General features: G+C 41.5%; 1 protein-coding gene across 1 annotated transcript in view; it reads right to left on the reverse strand.

Moving 5' to 3' along the window:
• l(2)gl (LLGL domain-containing protein l(2)gl) overlaps positions 1–21,207 on the reverse strand; it is a 443,338-nt gene that overhangs the window by 138,108 nt on the left and 284,023 nt on the right. The window contains 5 exon segments of the mRNA XM_080274241.1: positions 1,456–1,572; positions 7,149–7,154; positions 7,853–8,021; positions 12,498–12,724; positions 20,877–21,160. Of these exon segments, the coding sequence (XP_080130367.1) occupies positions 1,456–1,572; positions 7,149–7,154; positions 7,853–8,021; positions 12,498–12,724; positions 20,877–21,160 (803 nt within the window).

The following is a 21,207-nucleotide window of genomic DNA, read 5'->3' on the forward strand; positions in this document are numbered from 1 at the left end:
ACACCAAACATATATATACAGTACTGAAGAGTGATTCTAATGTGTTAAAACAGTGTCATGGAATGCAGTAACATTAAGTAAGGAAAGGGTTCTTTGTTTTCATGTCTTGTATCCTTCTTTTACATAAAAATAAAGAAACCAAAGACAGATAAACAGTACTGGATAGAGGTTCTGAAAGGTGAGTGTGTATTTCAGTGAAAAATAATGATATCAAGCAACCTTTCTGTAGTCTTGGTCAAGCCATACTTTTTTTCTCAAAACTTCCCTTCCAGAATTAGGGTGCGTCTTTCACACTGCAGCGTCTAACATGCCACAAAATACAGTAAATGGGTATGCCACGACACGTATACACAACTGTAAGCAAGGGAGTTGTGATAACTGTACTGTAGAACACTTCCTTCCAAATCATCTGTTCACCAATAAATGCTCAAGATGTATTACTTTAGTTTATTTTTCTGCTCGATGATTAAAATACTGCAATGAATAATATTTAAAACAGACTTACCGTGTGCATTTTGCACTACCACAAGACATTGCAACCAAGTGTGTTACGTCAGTGGTGGTGTGTTTTCGGTTATTTCAATGGCAAAATGTTAGTGTGGCCCAGGATACGAGTGGTATTGTATATACTGCAATGATATAGTTTATGTATGTGTATATAATAATATTATTAGATACCCGGGAAAATCGGTAACCGGGAAGGTAAATTCCCCAAGCTTCTCGGTTAACTTGGATTGTACTGTATCCCCAAGCTTCTCAGTTAAATAGGATGGAACTGTACATCTGTATATGTAGACAATTACAGTGATAGAAATACAGAGGTATGCATGGAAGTAAATAGGGAAGTGAGCATGGAAATAGAAAAGTCGTTGCATGATAATATTGTGATACCAACTCTAAACTATGGAAGTAAAGCTTGGACCTTGTTGGAAGGACATGTGTCAAGAGTGAGAGCAGTGGAAATGGGTTATCTGAGTAGAGCATGTGGAGTTACATGGAGAGACACATTGACAAATGAGGAAGTGATGAAGCGTTGTGGTGCGGATGCGAAGTGACTGAAAGCATTAGGGGAAATACATTGAAGTTGTTTGGCCAAGTGGAGAGGATGGAGAGTGAGAGACTAATGAGAAGAGTGTATGTGAGTGAGGTGGAGGGGGGGTGAGAGAGGGAGGGGGAGGCCGAGGATGAGATGGAGGGATGGAGTGGAGAGGTATAAGAGAGAGGGGTGTGTGAGCTGGGGGGTTGGGCAGTGAAATGGCAGGGAACAGGGCGACAAAGAGGCAATTTGTTTGTGTCCACCCATTACGGGATTATGGCGTCTGGCAACAGATAGTAGATAGATTGATAGACAGCCATATTATGAAGCAAATCCCTCACACACTTTACAACCTCAGTAAGATTCAATGAACTAGACATTCATAAGCTACAATGGATGCCATTACGCCAGTGTGTCACCTTCTGCTGTTGGTCAATGGATTGGTCACATGACTCTGTGGCAGGACTCGTAGGCGTTGCAGCAGTGGCAGCAGCAGCGGCAGGTGCAGATGCTCCTTCACCTGCGGCATCATTACCCTGAAAAAAACCACAGTCCTTTGCTCAATGTTGGTTTACTTAAACCATAAAACTGTGGCATACAGTACCTAAAAGGAAGATGCAACTCTGTGAAGTACCTTAAGTGACTTTCAAAGGTAGGCTGCTGGGTTAGGGTATGCAAGTACCCTCTAGGGAGCATTTTCCCAAGTCCTGGACAAGCCAAAGTCCCAGACATGCCTTTGGGTCTAGTACATCGGATCTTGGAAGGATTACTGTACCTGACGTCCAATCCTCTGGGATTCTACCTTCCTCCCAGGCCACTCTGCACATCTTCCATATCCATTCTGCTACTATCTCTCCCCTATGCTTCAGCATTTAACCACATTTTCCATCAATTCCAGGGGCTTTACCCATTTTGACATTCTTCAATGCTTGCTTCCAGTACTTCCATACTACTGATTTCTTCCTCTCTTCTCACCTCCCTCCTTCTCCCAGCCATTCCCCAGCCACTTATCTTCACATCACTCTCATTCTCTATGTTTAACAGTTCCTGAAAGTGTTCTCTCAATCTGCTCACTTTTTCTCCCTTCTCCATTAGCAATCTACTATTTTTATCATTCACTCCCCAATGAACTTCTTTATCACCTTGTCTTACTCTATTTACCTCTTTCCAGAACATTTTCTTTCATTCCCTCCACTTTACACTTAAATTCTTTCTCACTCTTACTAATCTTTTCATCTCTCTCTTCCTCTTTACATATAACTCTCTCTTCCATCTCTCAACTTCCTCCCTGCCCCTGCTTCCCATCCACTCTCTACCCTGTATATGCTTTCTTCTTTTGTGCCACAGCTTGTCTAACCTCTTCATTCTACTTTGTTGTTCCTTGCACCCCCATTCATCTTCTCTTCATCCCATGCACCACCTCACAAGCTGCACAGATTTCTTCTGTGAGTATCTTGCACACACCTTCTACCTCCCCCATCTGCTCCAAATTATATTTACCCAATCACTCCTCCACTTTTCTCTTATATTCTTTCTTATTTCCATCCTCTTGCAACCTTTCTACCCTCCTTGTATGGACATCATCCTGTTTTTTGCTCCTTCTATTCCTCCACTGCATTTGAACTATGACTTTCACCACCACCACATGATGGTCAGAAACTCCACTCTTGCATCCATTATACACATCATTCTGTCATCCACACACACATAATCAATCATTACCTTCCATTCATTCAGTTAACCACCCACTCTTCCCATCACTCGCCATGTATACCTGTGGATTGTTTTGTATCTAAAGAGGGTATTGGCTATCAACAATCCCCTCCCTGCGCAAAAATCCAATACAGCACTGCCATTCTCATTCACTTCTGCAGGCACACCCCACTCACCAAATACTCTATCCACCTTCACATTCCCCACTTTTCCATTCATATCTCCAATAAAAAATACTCTCTCATTCCTTTCAAACTTTTCCATGCTCTTCCACATCTGCCCAGAACTCTTCTTTCACTCTACTTGCACAATCTTGCGTTGGTGCATACACTCACACAATTGTCTACATCTTTAGTCCTACCATCACTCTTACCCACACAATCCTTGTGCCAACTGAGCCATACTCTCTTATATTCTCCTTCCAGCTCTTGCACACAAGAATACTGTACATAATCCTTCTCACCTACTCCCACACATATACCTTATCCATACTCCTACTCTGTCACATCCCTGTTTAGTCTCACTTATTCCACATATGACCACTTTTGCACCCTCAAGCACCCAAACAATCTCTCTCACATCATTTGTATGCTGTATGTTCCATGTCGCAGTCCATACCATGTCTTTTGTTCGGTCCTTGGTCGTCACCTGTTCGTCAGTCCTGGTCCGAGTCTTCTTGTTCATATATTTTAGTTAGTTGTCTTCCGAGGAGGAACACTAACTCTCCGGCAACCCACTTGTCGTCACATAGGAAACACGTGTTGGTTGGTTATAAGGTTACTACCCAGTGTTGTAAATGATTTCCTGGTTTAAAGGAAATCATTTGGCCTACCACTCAATGTAAGGAAGACAGAACCACAGGCTAGAAGTCCACAATCTGTTCCTTCAACGAAAAACTAAAAACAAAATAACAGACAGTCAAATTCATGTTCCATACACTTCGAGATGCCTATACAAATTGCATATAAAAGACTGGAGATCATAGGCAGATGAAGACAATTCCAGGGCTGAACTGTTGCATAAAGGAAAGACAGGGAGTAACTAACTGCTAATTCCTACATTAGTGAGAAAGACACAAAAGGGATGAGAGTTTGCTGCTAGATGGGTGTTACATGCCTGCCGCAGTAGTAGAGGGATGCAAACAGACAGTTCAGAGAAGCAAAAATCATTGAAGTGTCAACAGAAATGAGACAGAGATGCAACAGTGCTGTGAAGGGAAAGAGGCTGAAGGGAGCCAGTAAGAGGAAGAAATTTACTGAGATGAAAAGCCTCCGACTCCAACTTGTTGAAAAGAGCTGTACATGGGGAGCCTCCCCACACGAGAATAAAACCACTTTATAAAAGTCAACAACTATGCAGGAGTAAAGAATGCATGGAGTAGGCTTAGCACACCTAATCTCTTGGAAGCAGATTTTACAAGAGAGGTAATATGATCTTCCCAATATCAATGCCATCAGAATGAAACTCCAAGTATGTTCAATGATGATGAAGGATTGAGTTGGATATTGTTAAACATTAGGGGATACTCTTGCAGAAGATTCTGATGGATCAGAAGGTGTAAAAACTGAGTTTCTGATGCATTAAAAACTATATTACTTTTACCCGAGTCAGAGATATGAAACAAGTTAAACATTTGTGAGCCACAGCCTTAACCCTTGTTTGCTGAAATAACAGCTGAGCTGGACACTGCAAGCGAATGGAAAGGTGAAGTGTGGAATCATCAGCATATGAGTGTATCAAGTTAGATGAACTGCTTTGAAGGTCACTGAAGGAAGAGAGTTGGTGACAAAACAAAATCCTGAGAAACACCGCTACTGACAGCTCTTGGAGAAGAACGGTGGCTGTCTAAAACACCAGTTATACAACAACCAGAAAGGAAGCTACAGATGAAGGCATATGGAGAAGGAAAGAAACCATATGAGTGCAGTCTGAAAATGAAAGACTTATGCCAGACTCAATTAAAAGCCTTTGAGATGTCAGGTGCCATGGCAAAGCTTTCACCAAAGTCCCAAAAGGAGGATGACCAGGAATCTGAAAGGAAGGAAAAAAGTGTGCCAGTGGTGGGTCCCTGGCGGAACCCATTCTGGCGATCAGAAAGTAGGTTATGATAGGAGAGCGTTTTTTTTTTTTTTTTTTTTTTTTTTTTTTAAAGGAATATTCAAAAACTTTAAAAATACAGGGTGTTAGAGCAATTGGATGATAATCAGAGGCTGGGAATGGTCACCTTTTTGGGGGGAAAAAGCTGAATAAGAGCAAACTTCCAGCAAGAAGAAAAGGTAAATGTCCATACACAAAGGCAATAGTGTTCACCTAAGCAGATTGTAAGCACAGAAGCACAGATTTTGAGGACAACACGAGGGATCCCATCAGGCCCATATATCTTGTTGGTATTCAGGCAAGTGATGGCAGAAAACACAGTACATCAACTGAAGAAATTTTTAAGTCAGTCATGAGGAAGTAAGAGGGAAACAATGGAGGACCAGCACCAAAATCCTCTAAGGTGGAACTGAATGAGCAAATTTGAGCAGAGTTCCACTTTCTCAGTAGCAGAAACAGCTGAAGAGCCATCATGGCAGAAAAGAGGCAGAAAGGATGATGAAGTTGTTACAAAGGTTTCTGGCAAGGTGCCAAAAAAAGCGGGATGAATTTGAGACAGAGTGTTCAGTGCATTTAGTACAAATGAAATTATTTTAAGCAGAGCAAGGAACAGACTTATCATGGTTCTGGGCAGACAAAGAGATGAGATTCTGGGGTGGGTTGGTTCCAGTACCTTTTGCAGGCCTTCTTGTTGTGGACAGCATTAGAACATCATAATCGTCATCATCTAATCCTGTGTTGCCCCACAACAAGCATAAGAGCCTGGGGCTAAGCAAGATGGTACTGAAATTTAAGATGAGAGTGACCAGCCTCAATCATCCTGAGTGGCATTACATGAGCAATAAACCACAACCACCCCTTGGATATAAACCTGCACAGGTTCAGTCCAACTGGAGCGCCCTGATTACCCACTAAAATACCAGGTGCCATAATTTGATTATATGGTTACCACCCAGCATAGTATATGGTTTCCTGGTGTACAGGAAACAATTTGGTGTGTCACTCAGTGTAGAGTCACCCATGGGCAGAAAGAAGAGGAAAGAATAAAGGAAACAAAGACAGAAGTGGGAGTGCTGAGTCTCCCATAGGCATAAAGAAGAGGAAAGAATGAAGGAAAAAAAGACAGAAGAGGACAAAAAGAAAGAAGGACGGCCGGAAAGGGGAGTCACCCGAGAGCAGCACTACACTGAGTGGGTTGATGGTGAGTGCCCCCACTACCACTAACGGCATTAGAACAACATGATTAAACCAAGTTCCTCCCCCTCCACCCCAAGTCACAGGAATGTCCTATCCTTTCAAAAGACGCAGGAGACTATTGGAACTCAGGATGAGGGATGGGGTGTGATTCAGGCAGTTGAGTTGGTGTAATACTGCCTCCTGTGTCACTGGACCACACGGGATTTATGTCACTAACTACATGGGATTTACTGTAACAAGAAATTCTTCTGCTACTTTCTGGTGAGTTTATTCCCCCTTATGTCTTCTGTTTTATTTTGACCATGCATTCCTCACATGTCTCTCTCCACACACTAGGTTAGGTCTTCCTTGCATCTTTCTGTCTGCCTTCCTAACCTGCCTCACTCTGCCTTCAGATGTCACGTGTATTCTTAATCACAGGCTTAAAATTGTAATATATTATGGCGGGGGAGGAAGCATGTGAAACATTATTCATAATGTCAACTGAAAGAAGAATATACTGTACAATACACTTCACCTCTCAAAGGACCTAAGTTTGTACAAGAGAAAAGAAGGATATATTCAATCCTCAAGTTTGAAAATTCAGCCAAGCAGCATGTTTGTTAACATCCTCTTTGTAATGAAGCTGAATACTGAAGCAGAACTAACAGTTTCATAAGCTTACATTTTTAATATACCGGTATGTTCTCTACTGAGCAAATGAATTAGCATTTATTCTACTGTAACATCACCAATGCAGTGATGATGTGTGTACATAGCATAAAAGTTATACTACTGGGAAAAACATCAACATATGGCAACATACTCTCCACTGAGCAGTGCCAGGTCTGATGCCTATGTACAACCACAAGCAAAATTTCAGTGTCACAACCAGCTGGGTCTATGGCTGAGGTTACATAAACTGTTTTCGTCACATCAATATGAATTACCCAAGATGGTATAAGAATGCAGAATATTCTGATGTTTGGTGAGAACACAAAATATGGAAGACAGTGCTCAATGCTGGGAGAAAACTGTCAGTTAACTTTTGCTCATGGCTGTAAACAAGCAAAAGCATAATAGTGCTTCTCAAATCCTCAAGTGTACATACATAGCTACTCAGTACATTGTTCTACTGATTGTTATATACATATCTGTTGAATATCATCTCTTATGACAGGACTTTAGTGAAATGTGTTCATGTAAAGGTAAATGTGTGTGTGTGTGTGTGTGTGTGTGTGTGTGTGTGTGTAATTCACCGGGTCGGTCAGGATCACTTGATGGTCGTGATAGTCAGCTTTTACCCTCCCGGAAGGGAGCTGAGAGCTCATATAGTCCGATCTAAGGGCAAGGCTGTGACCTTCACACACACACACACCCGTCCCCTTGCTCATGGGGGACAGTAACCACCCACTTCGTCAGTGAAACTTTTCGCAACCTGAGCGAGGCGCGAACTCCCGTCCACCAGTTGGCAAGCGGGAACGTTACCACTGCACCAGCGAGCGGTGTGTGTGTGTGTGTGTGTGTGTGTGTGTGTGTGTGTTTTATGCAGGACAATTTGGTAGCACTGTGATGCTAAACTAGCCGGCACCAGCTCTTTCACCAGTACAATGACATTTTATCATGCTTATTACAGGATTCACTTGTGTTTTCTGTGTTTGAACAGTTATCCAGTACAGTTACAGGGTTATATAGGAAATTAGACCCCATTTGGGGGTGGGGAGGGGTATTACATCAAAATCACCCCCTTGCCAGCATTATGACCAATACGAGAGAGTTTACTGTACTAACTTTTCTTTGTAACGCTTGCTCCATCTCCCTCTGCCCTACCTTCTCCTCAGCAATGCTCGCCTTCTGTGAGGGTGGCTGGCATACGGCTTTCACTGTTCCAGTGGGTCGAGTGATGTAACGCGCAGAAAGGGAGACTCGTTCCAACTCACAGGGGGACATGAGATACAGGGCCTCTCCTCGATTGCTGAATACAACACTGCTGATGCCCCTGTGTGGGAAAGAAACGGATAGTAACTAAAAAGAGAGAGAGAGAGAGAGAGAGAGAGAGAGAGGAATCGAGACAAAATGGATGATCAATAAATTATACATGTATATATGGGATTCATTCCTCTTCACAGGGGGATACCAAATACAGATTTCCTTCAACTACTGAACACTCTGCTGTTGATGAGCCAATGGCAGAGAGAGAAGAGACGTGGTGACTGATGACGATGTGGGAGGGCTGACAAAATGAATGATTAACAATTTCCCGGAACAGCCATGCATAACTACCCAGTTCCCAGGCGAAGGGTGAGTTGCAAACGAGATAAAACTGTGTTGCCTTTGGGGGCTCCATGTATTTACCACTCATGTGCTACAGGAAATATGTATAAAGTGTTTTGTTTGATGTAATATACCACCCATTTTTCATATACAGAAAAATCTCAATATAATGGACTTCAATCGACCGGAATTTGCTTTAATTGGAATCGAGGAGCTACCAGACTAATTCTTATACTGCATATCGGGAAATGTCCGATAAAGCCAGAAGTAGTCCAGACTGTATGACCACTTCAGCTATGTTCACCACAACAAGGTAAATAAAAGACATGTTAATCAATGTAGAGCACAATAATAATATATATATTATACCATTTGACTAGCATAGTGAATGTATAATACAGTACAGTACTGCAAGATAGTGAAAACAGTTTACAAACCGTTGGTGTAATATGGACCAATGTCTGATTCATTGGAAAATGTCCAGGTTAGCAGGGAGAATCCAGATGTCGCTTTCATCGGACTTATGCTTTGTTCAGAAAGGCATAGGCCTCAATTACTCCGTTATAGTGAGGTTTTACTGTACTGTATATATATATATATATATATATATATATACATACATACACACACACACACACACACACACATACTGTGTGTAGTAATACCTCAATATACATTACCTCTAGATGTGATACCCCAGCTTAACCCTTTAAACGCGGATTTTGCGACGATCGCCAAAAAGGACATAACGGTGGATTGTCGCGTTTGCGATTTGAGTTAATTTTGAATAAACGCGGGCAAGGAGGTTCCAGCTGGTATCGTCTATCAGTACCGCCACCCTTTAGCTACAATTAGCATACTTGACCTTTGTACTACTGACCTCCGTTGTTGCCAAGTATCGCGTTTTTTCCACACACCCCCACCACGGCACGGCCAGCCTGGCTGTGATATATGGCAGCGCGCTGACTGCTCAGAAATGTCAATCTGCGCCCTCCTCTCACAAGCAGTTTATGCTAATTGGAAACGCTTGTTTCCCCAGTTGTACAGAATGACCAGAAAGGAAGCTAGAGATGAAGGCACAGATAGAAGGATAGAAACCGTAAGAGAGCAGTTTGGAAATTAAAGATTTATGCCAGACTCGATCGAAAGCCTTTGAGATGTCAAGTGCAATGGCAAAGCTTTCGCCAAAGTCCTGAAAGGAGGATGACCAGAGTCTGAAAGGTAGGTGAGAAAATCGCCTGTGGAGCGTCCCTGACGGAACCCATACTGACGATCAGAAAGAAGGTTGTGATAGGAAAGATGCTTTAAAATTTTTCTGTTAAGAATTGACTCGAAAACTTTTGAGATACAGGACGTTAAAGCAATTGGATGACAGTTAGAGGGTTGGGAATGGTCACCCTTCTTTGGGACTGGCTGATTGAGAGCCAACTTCCAGCAAGAAGGAAAGGTACAAGTTGACAGACAAAGGTGAAAGAGTTTGCCTAGACAGGGAGTAAGCACAAAAGCACAGTTCTTGAGAACAACAGGAGGGACTCCATCAGGCCCATATGCCTTGTTAGTACTGAGGCCAGTGATGGCAGAAAATACATCAGCTGAAGAAATTTTAATGTTAGCCATGAGGAAGTCAGAGGGGGGAAGTGAGGGAGGAACAGCACCGGAATCGTCTAAGGTGGAGTTGGAGGAGAAAGTCTGAGCGAAGAGATCTGCTTTATCAGTAGAAGAAATAGCTACAGAGCCATCAGAGTAGAAAAGAGGAGGGAAGGATGATGAGGTAAAGTTATTAGAAAGGTTTTTGGCAAGATGCCAGAAGGAGTGGGAAGAGTTTGAGTTAGAGAGTTGAGAGCATTTTGTACGTACCAAAAATCATATGCGAAATTTGAAAAATGCGCAAATGACGGACCTAACAATTGCAATATGTATGGGTATGTTGTCGAGACTGAGTGTGACAAAACATTGCAATGTACCCATACATTACTGAGACGTGGCGGGTCAAAATCTGGAAAGTGAAAAGAAGACTTAAGCTGAATAATGGTAAGGCAGAAATCATCCTTATTCAAAGAGATAGGAGGAGTTGTGTCACTGGTAATGGCCTGACTGAAGAATGATGAGTCACAACTTCTGTCCAGAACATAGATGTATATCATAAAAAACTTATTAATCAAGCTGTTACAGGTTCTAATATGCATATCAAAAACCTGTATTTTGTAAGACTGCTGCTTGATAGACGTTGTCTCTTAACACCGGTGCTTGCCGTAATCTTCTCTCTTGCTGACTATTGTTAATGATATTGGGCTGGTCTCCTGAATAACCTATTAAAGAAGGTTTAACCTGTTGAATAGAACACCGAGGTTTATCTTTGGCCTCCCCCCAAGAACCCTAACCACCTCATCTCTTGCATCAGCTGCCAGTAAGGGCTAGGATTGAATTTAAATTGTCATTACTTTCAAGGTTCTTAAGTTCAGCAAACCTAATATTTTTGCTGAAATATTTAAACTTCATTCAACACACACAGGTGTGATGTTAAGAAGTGAAGACAATTAAACCTCGATAAGCCTCCAGCTGCTCGTCAGTTGTCTTTCTCTCATCAATCTTTCTCCTATTCAGCCCCTAGGTTGTATAATAAACTGCCATTCTTCATGAAGCAAGTGACTTCTGTTAAATCTATTAAAGGGCAGGTCAAAGCCTTTCTCTTTTCAAGAAGCTATGACACAAGGAGAGGTGTTGTGACAGATGATTATGGGGTTAAATTTCTCCAACTTTTTTGCTGATAAAGTCTGTATTGTATATGAAAGCTCTAACAATTCTTGCAATTGTAAAAGTGTAAATAGTGTCTTTTTTTTTTTTTTTTTTTTTTTTTTTTAAACGCCAAGTCCCCCTTTTTTGGATAAGGGCTAAGGCGTTGCCCCTGGGTAGAGGACTTTGGTTTGGAGCGTGTAGCATTTTATGACCGGATGCCCTTCCTGATGTCTACCAATGACTCTTGGGTGGATTCGATCCTCCGACCCTTCGGTCAGAGCGGAGCGCTTTAACCAACTGAGCCACGGCTGCACTAGTGAATGCCTTAGGGCAAAATGATGCCTCTGAGAAACAAAAGACCATATTATTATTATTATTATTATTATTAAATGCACATAACTGTCATAGAAATGGTATGACACACCTACCCTTGAAATTTTTCTCTACTTGCCGTAGTTATGGATTTACTGCTGTTAGGAATTTATGATTTGGCAGAACTCACTCCTGTCAAAGTCTCAGTGAGTTGCCAGTTTGCCCAATAAACCATAACCTAAGCTTGACAAGCTACTTTTGACAACTTATTTCATCTTTCACTCTTTTCCATAAGCCACTGTCAGACTTGCATTTTATTTAAACATCAAAAACCATTTTTTCTAGACATGTCTAAGCCCTCCTGTGGTGATAACACATGGTACATGGATCAGGAATTGAACTGCATCATTAAATAATATCTTAATGCCACAAAAATGTGGTCATACACTGCCAAAAAATGTTAAAACCTGCATACTACCTGCATACTGGACCATAATATGCTTGGGGGAAAAAAAAAATCAACTTAAAAGGCAGAGAAGGCCCACCTCCTCCATATTCAGTGTTAGTTGGCTAACTAACAGACAGCAAGCACCCCTTGGTATGACTAGGGAGAAGCCTCTGATGCAGGCCCCCTCAATTCAAGGCACTTGACCAGCAACAGGTGAACCCCAAGGGACACTGGGAACTAATGAGTAAGCTGTGAGTGCCCAATGCAAAGTCATGCACGACAACAAGGCAACAGCCACTGCCACTTCTCTCCCTATTCCCTCTCTACAGTATAATCTCTCCTTCTCTGTCTAAAGACCACCCTAGATGCCTCTGTGTGAGACGAAACAAATGATGACTGAGAAAGGATTGGCTATAGGACATGGTGCAAGCCCATAAATAGACAGTAAATAAAAATACTTTGCATTTAATTATAGCTAATCTCACACAGTATTACCCTCTTACAGGTGTGAAGGCCCAAGACTAGTCTACATCATTCAGAACATTTAAGGATAGATAACTAGTCTACTCCTCTTGGTGGCATTACACAGCTGAAAAAATTTTCAGACACTGCTTGGAGATCTAACCCATGCACATGAGGAAGCTGTCACTTCAAATGGAGCTCAAAGTAAACAAATGCTAATACAAAATTCTCTAACCTACTTACGTAATGTCCTCTTTCTTCAGGTATGGTTCTAGGATCTGCCTGCGACAGTCTGGTAGCGAGAAGACTGAGAACTCTCCCATATTGGTGATGACAAGGAAGCTGGGTTCACGGTAGGTAGAGTCCACGGAAGATACAAAGTCTGCATAGTCGATCTTGCGTACACGAGATCCTTCATGAGCTGTAAGCTTGAACTTGCAGAATGGCTTCAACTGTGGCAATGTGAACACCTGCCACAAAAAAGCATTTTAAAAAATAGTAATCTGCATTGTGTTAAGTATTAAGTACATCTGTTGTGTCATTTTAACCCAATGCAATACTGTACATGGCTATTATACCTGTATGCTCATACCGGGTACGTTCCTGATTACAAAAATGTAATGGATATTACTGGAGTGGTCACTGACCTTTTTTTTTTTTTTTTTTTTTTTTTTTTTTTTTTTTTTTTTTAACCAGCATAAACATTCTTTCATTGATTTTGCAATACAAAAGCTTTCTTTTTTTTTCTGGATACTACCAGATGATTTTTCCCAGCAATAGGTAACTCCTTGCAGTCAAAGGGTTAACTGAAATATGGCTGATACAATGCACTATCTATCTATCACTAAATATACTGGCTGACACAATATCCTGTTATTTCATTCGAGTTGGTAGAGATACACTCTGCAAATCTTAAACACAACTCAAAGTGCAAATGATACAGGGAAGTACTTGATAAAACTAAATATTAATTTCAGGTACTACCATCACATCAAATCATCATCATCCTAACCGAATTTCCCATGGACACATGGAGTTAGGAGCTCTGGAACAAGGTTCTTTTATTTCTCTGGGGTCATGAATCACATGAGAAGGGAAGCCCAAAGTACAATCTTGCCCTTTGTGTGCTGTAGAAGATACGAGGCTAGTTGCAAACTTGAACATAAGAGCTGAAAGTAAACTATTAAAACAATGAAGATTAATGCATATTTAGTATTATGCAAGAGAATGTCCAACTACAGCAATTTCAGAGTGATGAAATTTCTATAAAACAAGTAAAAAGAAAATGGTGTTTCATGGGAATTTGAATATGTTGTCAGGGAAACTGGTCATACAGTAAATATGTTCTAAATTTTTTGCAACATGAATTTTAGTTAAGAATTTTAATACCACCTATGACTTCAGCTTTCCTAATTAAACTGACATAAATCTTTCAACTATAGTACCTGTACTCACCTTGGGCCACAACTATGTGGCCATGCTAGGCTCCCTTGCACTGATTTTTCATCAGTTTATTTCTTCATATGGCCTGTTAGTCACTTTAACACATGAGGTCTCATCTTATGTGAATAAAGCTGTCTGGCAGTAAATATAATACAGTAAAAACAAAATAATCTTACTGAAAACTTAATGGAGACAGTTTCTTAACCTCTCACTACATGAGGTCTCCTGAATAAAAATGTCTGCTAGTTTCAAGATTATATACAGTACGAAACACATGATTTGGCTTCAGTAGTTAATATCATCAATGGATATTAATGCAAACTATACTGATATTAATAAAGAAATATAAATGGTACACATGTGAAAATTTAGGTTTAATATAAAAAATAAGTTCCAGAGGAAGAGAAAACCTATATTTTCACATGTGTACTAATAGAAATAGTACACATGTGAAAATTTATGTTTAACATAAAAAAATAAGTTCCAGGGAAGAGAAACAGTGCCACCTGAACCTGTGACAGTACAGCCTCTTGACCCAACTCTCACTGCCAGAAAAACCTGATCACTAATTAACTACAGTGAAATACTTGTACTGACAAATGTCAGTCTCATAATTCACTCTTGGTGATCACTTCAAATACACCTCCAAGCAGCTTCAATATCCTCACTCATCAATACCTGGGGCTGGCATTATCTCCCCCTCACCAATATGCACACACAGACACACAGACACACACACACACACACAGCTGTCTTTCTGCTACAGAAGTCAATGCATGCTATACCCACATGGTTTGTGTGTTTCTCAGTGTCTATCATGCCAATGTGTGTCACTATGGACACACAGTCAGTATGTCAAGTCCGGGATTGCAGGGAGAACACGGTTTTAGTTGTGCTTCCAAAATACAAACACACACACACACACACACACACACACACACACACACACACACACACACAGAGTGGAAAGTAAACTAAACAAGCATGAATCAAAATCAAGGATCCAAGTTGAACACAATAAGAAAATCAAGGAGCAACACATGTGGTGGAAGAAAATTCAAGAGGAAGGAAATAAATTTGAATAAGATTACAGAACAACAAAGCAAGGAAAAGGTGGAAAAGGAAGTGCTTAGGGTACTAAGAAGTAGAGAATCTTTAGTTAGGGATGTAGCAGACGAAAAAATGCGTGATCATTTCAGGAGTAAAAGAAAAACGTATAACAGAAAGCTCAGAGGGGGAAAGAGAAGAACTGAGTAAGGCTAAAGAGACAGAATCAATGGTTATGGAGGGTAACAATGAAGCTCAGGAAGAGACTGAGGAAGAGTTTCAGTCACGAAAGTATGAGGATGAAGGGGTGAGGCCACTTAAAGTATGTCTCAAGCAATGGTAAATGAAATCTTCTACAGAACATAGAAATTATCAGACAAAGAGGAGTTCAAGAATGTTTGGATAAGGAGAGATCCAAATGAGGAAGAACGTGCAAAAATAATGGAGCTAGTAAAGGAAGCAAAGGCAAAAAAACAAACAGAGAATGGAGGAAGAGAAGACAGTGTTCTACTGGAGAGTTATGGATCTGAAATTAAGCAAGTGGTACCGACAGAGGGAGGGAGAGAAGGGGGACTAAAGAACTACGAAAAAAGTTGGAGAGTGGCATATACTAATGTTCATGGTTTAATATCGGCAAGATTAGAAATCAACGATTACTTGAGGGTACATGAACCAAATACAGGTATTATGTGCTTTGTAGAGACCAAGTTAAGAAAGGATACTGATATCCATATGAGAGATGGTAAATACAAACTGTGGAGAAGAGACAGAAAAGAAAAAATGGGAGGAGTGATGACGGCAGTGAAGATCAACATCAATGTGGATAATGTGGAACTGGGAGACGGTAGGGCTAAAGTGATAAATATGAAATTAGAAACTGGAGAGAATGGCAAGAGAGACATGGCAGTGGTATATGTTCCCCCTAAGACAAGGATTTGGAATGACGATGAATACCAGGATGTCAGACATGGTTAGTTATCAACAGAAAGTGACTAAGAAAAGCAACAACATAATTTTGATGGGTGATTTTACTTGTAAAGAGGTAAACTGGGAAGAATGGGACTCAGGAGACAGTGAAGATTCATGGGGCACTATACAGTTAAATATAGCAATGAATAATATAATGACCCAATGGGTCAAAGAAGAGACAAGATTCAGATGACATGCCAGCAAGACTAGATTTACTGCTAACCAAAGAACGTAACGTAACTGAATCTTTGAAATATCTGTGTCCTGTAGGAAAAAGTGATCATGTGGTCATTGAGTTCCAGATGATACAAGGGAATGTGGTGCCAAGAGATGAGCTTTATAGGCAGGGAAGATACATCTTTGGAAAAGCAAACTTTACAGGACTGGGGAAATCTTTCAAAAACGTGGATTGGAGAAAATTCTGAGAAACAAGAGAGATGCAGAGGAAGTGGGATATCTTTCTAGACCTCTATAAATCAGGAGTGGATAAATATGTTCCAAGAATGGGTGAGAAAGAAAACAAGATGAAGGATTAGTTTAACAGAAGGTGCATGATAGCAAAAAAAGAATGAGGGACATGGCATGGAACAACTGGAGAAAGAGAGGTAATAGAGCAAAGGAAGAACATAGAACTAGAAATGAATATACAAGAATACACAGAGAGGAACCAAGGAACTTTGCAAAAGGTATAATTGACAAATGTAAGGAAGAACCAAAATTGTTTTATAGGTTTGTTAATGGCAAATTCAAAAAAGGAAGGAATCACCAAACTGAATGTAGAAGGAGAGGTCCATAAAGATGCAGCACTGCAAGCTGAAATAATGAACAAATGTTTCCAATCAGTTTTCACTAAAGGGAGGAATTTTGTGGAGGGGGAAGGAGTGACTAGAAATATAGTGATAAAAGATATAAAAGTGGAAGCATGGGAAGTGTATAAATTACTGGAAACTCAAGACGTAAGGAAAGCCCCAAGACTGGATGGATCTCTACTTGGGTACTGAAAGAATGCAGAGAACAACTGACAGGATAAGATTCACAGTTTAATTGTGTGTTCTCTATGAAGGGAAAGTGCTTCAGGAATGGAAGAGGGCCAATGTGATACCAATTTATATGGGAGGAAACAAGGAAGAACCCCTGAATTACAGACCAGTGTCCCTGACCAGCAGTGTCATAAAATTGTGCATGAGAATGCTGAAAGATAGATGGATAAAATATCTGGAGGAAATGAACATTTTGGCTGAAAGTCAGTTTGGATTCAGAAGTGCAAGGTCATGTGTTTCCAATTTGTTGTTCTTTTACTCAAAAACAATTGACGTGTTACAGGAAAGAGGCAGATGGGTGGATTGTGTGTATTTAGATTTGGAGAAAGCCTTTGACAAGGTACCCCACAAGTGACTAATGTGGAAACTGGAGGGTGGAGTCAAAGGCTTTTCGTCTCATTAACTCTCCTCCTCTTACTGGCTCCCTTCAACCTTTGTCTCTTTGCTGCACTGTTGCATCTTTATATCTTTTCTATCGCTACTTCAATGGTCACTGCTCCTCTGAACTGTCAGCTTGCATTCCTCCACCTCTACGATGGGTGCGTAGCACCTGTCTAGCAGCAAACTCTCATTCCTTTTCTGTCCAACTCTCTAATGCAGGAGTTAACCATTACTCCAAGTCCTTCATTTATGCAACAGGTCAACTCTGGAACTGTCTCCCTCTGTCTGTATTTCCTGCAAGCTATGATCTCCAGTCTTTCAAACGCAGTGTGTCCAGGCACCTCGAAATGATTGGATCTTGAATCTGGCTCTCTCTTGTATTTTGTTTTTCTCTTGGAAGGAACAGTTATTGCGGGCCCAAGGGCATTGGTTCCTTCTTTCTAGAAAAAATAGGACTGAAAAGAAAGCTTCTGGAGTGGATGAGAGACTTCTTGAGATACAGACAAATGAGGACAGTAATAAAGGACAAGATGTCTGGATGGAAGGAAGTAACAAGTGAAGTCCCACAGGGGTCGGTGTTAGTGCCAGTAATGTTCCTGATTTAGGTAAACAATATGATAGATGAAATGAACAGTCATGCAAGTCTGTCTGCTGATGATGAATAGATTCTACGGAGAGTAGAAGTTGAGGAAGACTGTAAAATGCTGCAGGAAGACCTGGATAGGATTCATAATTGGAGCTGGATGTGGGAAATGAAATTCAGTGCAAAAAATGATGAGTTTTCCGTGAATGTTGGTGTGCATCAGGGGTCAGTTTTGAGTCCCATGTTGTTTATCATGATACTTGAAGCCCTTTCATGTGACTTTAGAAACGGACTCCCGTGGGAGTTGTTGTATGCTGATGATTTGGTATTGATTGCAGAGAGCGAAAGGGAGGCGAAGGAAAGGTTTAGGAAGTGAAGAGATGATATGGGGCACAAGGGCTTAAGGGTAAATGCAGATAACACAAAAGTGATGATATCTAGGGTTGGTGGCAGTACTGTCAAAGACAAGGGAGAGTGGCCATGTGCAGTTTACCACAAGGGCGTGGGAAGTGATTCCATCTTGTGCGGTGTTTGTGATAAATGGGTGCATAAGAGATGTAGTGGTATCAGAAGTAGACTGTGAGATAATGCTGATTTTATGTGTACAGCGTGTCGGGGAGAGCAGGCGGAGATTGTCAGATGTGAACGGATTGAACTTGCTGGTGAATCTCTTGAATGTGTGGAAGAGTTTTGTTATTTGGGAGACATGTTGTGTGCTGGAGGTGGGGCTGGAGCTAGCTCTGTGGCTAGGGTAAGAAGTGGTTGGAAGAAGTTCAGGGAGCTCTTGCCTCTCCTGACACTGAGAGGACTCTCCCTACGTGCCAAGGGTATTTGTATGCAGCATGTATTAGGAGTGTAATGCTGTATGGTAGTGAGACCTGGGCAGTGAAGGAGGAGAATATTCGTCGGCTCAGACGTACAGAAATGACAATGATTAGGTGGATATGTAGTGCATCCCTGCATCCAAGGTCTGGGGGGGCTGGGTTTACGATGGAAGAGTCGAGAGGAAGGATGGGACTGGAGTGTACTGGTGTTGTGATGAGGAGAGGTAGATTGAGATGGTTTGGACATGTGGAGAGGATGGGGGATGATAACTGGGTAAGCAAGGCAAGAAGTGTTAATACTGGGGGTAGGGTTATGACGGGTAGACCGAGAAAGACATGAGACGAGGTCATTAAGTGTGACCTCAGGGTTAAGGGACTGAACAGGGAGGCTGCAATGGATCGTGCAGCATGGACAGCCGCCATTAGGTGACCAAGGCTGATACATGCAAGCATGTTGGAGCCTTAAAAATGAAATGATGAAATGAAACTGCTCAACACTGTAAAGTCCCATGTGGTCTAATGGCGAGGTACTGCGGTTTATTCACTGTTTATTCACAAAAAACGGTCAAGTGAGGCATCGATTACGATGGACATCTTCCCTGAACGAAGATTAGGCAGTAACTGGGAACAGGGTTGTCAGATCTGAACTCGGCCACATTACCAAACTCCTCAATTTTCTTTACAAAATTCTTAAAGGAAGAATTTATTCTTCACTAATTATATATACAAGTGGAAATACATGTAATCACTCTCCTTATAATTAACAGTACACTCAACCCCCTGCTATCACGCGTTCAGCTATCACGCACACATCAAATGCACAACCATACATGCTATCACGCACCCCAAGACCGCTATCACGCGTCGAGTTTGAAGACAGACTAAGCAAAACTTATTCACACGGCAATTCATACGAGGTTTGCAGAGGATACGACGGTTGATCGGAAAGGTAACGTGGTAAAATTCCCGATTATAGCACGGGCATTTGGAATGCATCTGAACGGATTCCTGCCGAGGATACGACGGGCAAAACAGTGACCAAAACCCATTCGGCTCGAAAGAATATATCGTACTACAGCATTGAAATTTAGCCTAACGCTGAATACTTATTAATATTGTATTTTAGAATAAATATCAATCATTTTGAAACCCTTATAAAGAGTTAATACTTCTTATGCCGAAAAAACTGTGATGTCGATACAGTAATCACGTGTTTACAACTGAGACCGGGCTCTGACGACAGTGTGAGGAACGTGTGTGATAGCGTCCAAGTTTTGTTCCACTTAAATGTTCCTCAGCCATTCCTGATATAAGGTACCATGTGATACCCCCTTTAGCTGTGGACACTAAAGAAATGGAGACAGCCAAAGAGATCTGGCGGCAACTAAGCCACTCCCAAGCCTCGGAACCCATCAAACCACCCAAGCCGTAATCCTTATAAAAGTTTGATGGCCTTTTATGTTGTTTATTTATTCATTATACTGTTATTATTAATATAATAATGCTTTATTTCATGTTAGAGGAGAGATTGGGAGTATCACTCTGACTGGCTGGTGGTACAGCTTACTCCCTACTAAGTTACAAGTCTAATGGATTCTTGTAATCCAGGAGACCATTTACTGTACAATTCTGGGTGGTAACCACATAACCCAATAACAGGGTGATTTGATGCCTACTATGGTGCCCCTCTTAACTAGGTAAAGAAGCAAATGCGGCATTCATCCAGGAACCACACTTCCCTGCATCTCACTTCCGCAAGTGAACAACAATTCACTCCACAGAATGGCCACAAAGAGGCAGTTGCTTCATGAGGTTGCTGGGTCTGCTTGGCCAGGCAGATTGGGGTTACTTAACATAACCAACTTACTTTCATTAACAAATCTGAACATAATCAAATTCCCACAACAAAACATCCCCCCTAAAAAAAAAAAAAAAAAAAAAAAAAAAAAAAAAGTCACTAACCCCTCACATTCATTCATCAGTTAGTCCAGTGCTGCCCCATGAGGAGTGTAAGAGCCCAGGGCTCAACAAGTTAGTCCTGACATCAAGATGAGAGTGACCACCCTCATTCATCCCTGAGTGGATCAGCCCCTTCCATGTACATCTCAACTCTGTCTTCCTTAATGTACTCCTCCATTAACTGCCTTCCTTCATGAGTACTTCCACTCCAAACCATCTTCCCTTACTCTTCTTTCTCGCCTCATTATGAATGTCCCTTTCACTTTATTTACAAACTCACCTTGCCAGCCTCCACTCCAAGCCACTCTCCTTCACATGCCCTTCATTTCTATCTAATTTCCAAGCAGTCTACCTTAGAACTGTAGACCCTACTCACCTTGAACTGTTCTTCTGAGCAGATGAGGACGCGGTGGGGCAGGGCAGGGCTCGGGGGTGGGGCAGCTTCTTTCTTGACTGCCATTGGGGCAGGGAATGGTCTGCTAGCACCATCCAGGATACAGATGCTGATGACTGGTGCTCCGTGCTTTAAGTGGATCTCTTTGCCCAACTGCACTGTTAGTGGCACCTCTGATCGCTTCTCTGAGAGTGGCACAGCAATGGTGAACACGTAGATGGCGCCACTGTTAGTTCCCGCCCACAAAGTGGCAGACATATTCTGGGCTGCAGTGGACACAAGAAAGTATTAAGGAAAAGTGCTGATTAACTTG

Source organism: Coenobita brevimanus, chromosome 57, assembly GCF_032717465.1.
Source record: "Coenobita brevimanus isolate Jiangsu-jjx chromosome 57, ASM3271746v2, whole genome shotgun sequence".
NCBI classification, from domain to species: Eukaryota; Metazoa; Arthropoda; class Malacostraca; order Decapoda; family Coenobitidae; genus Coenobita; species Coenobita brevimanus.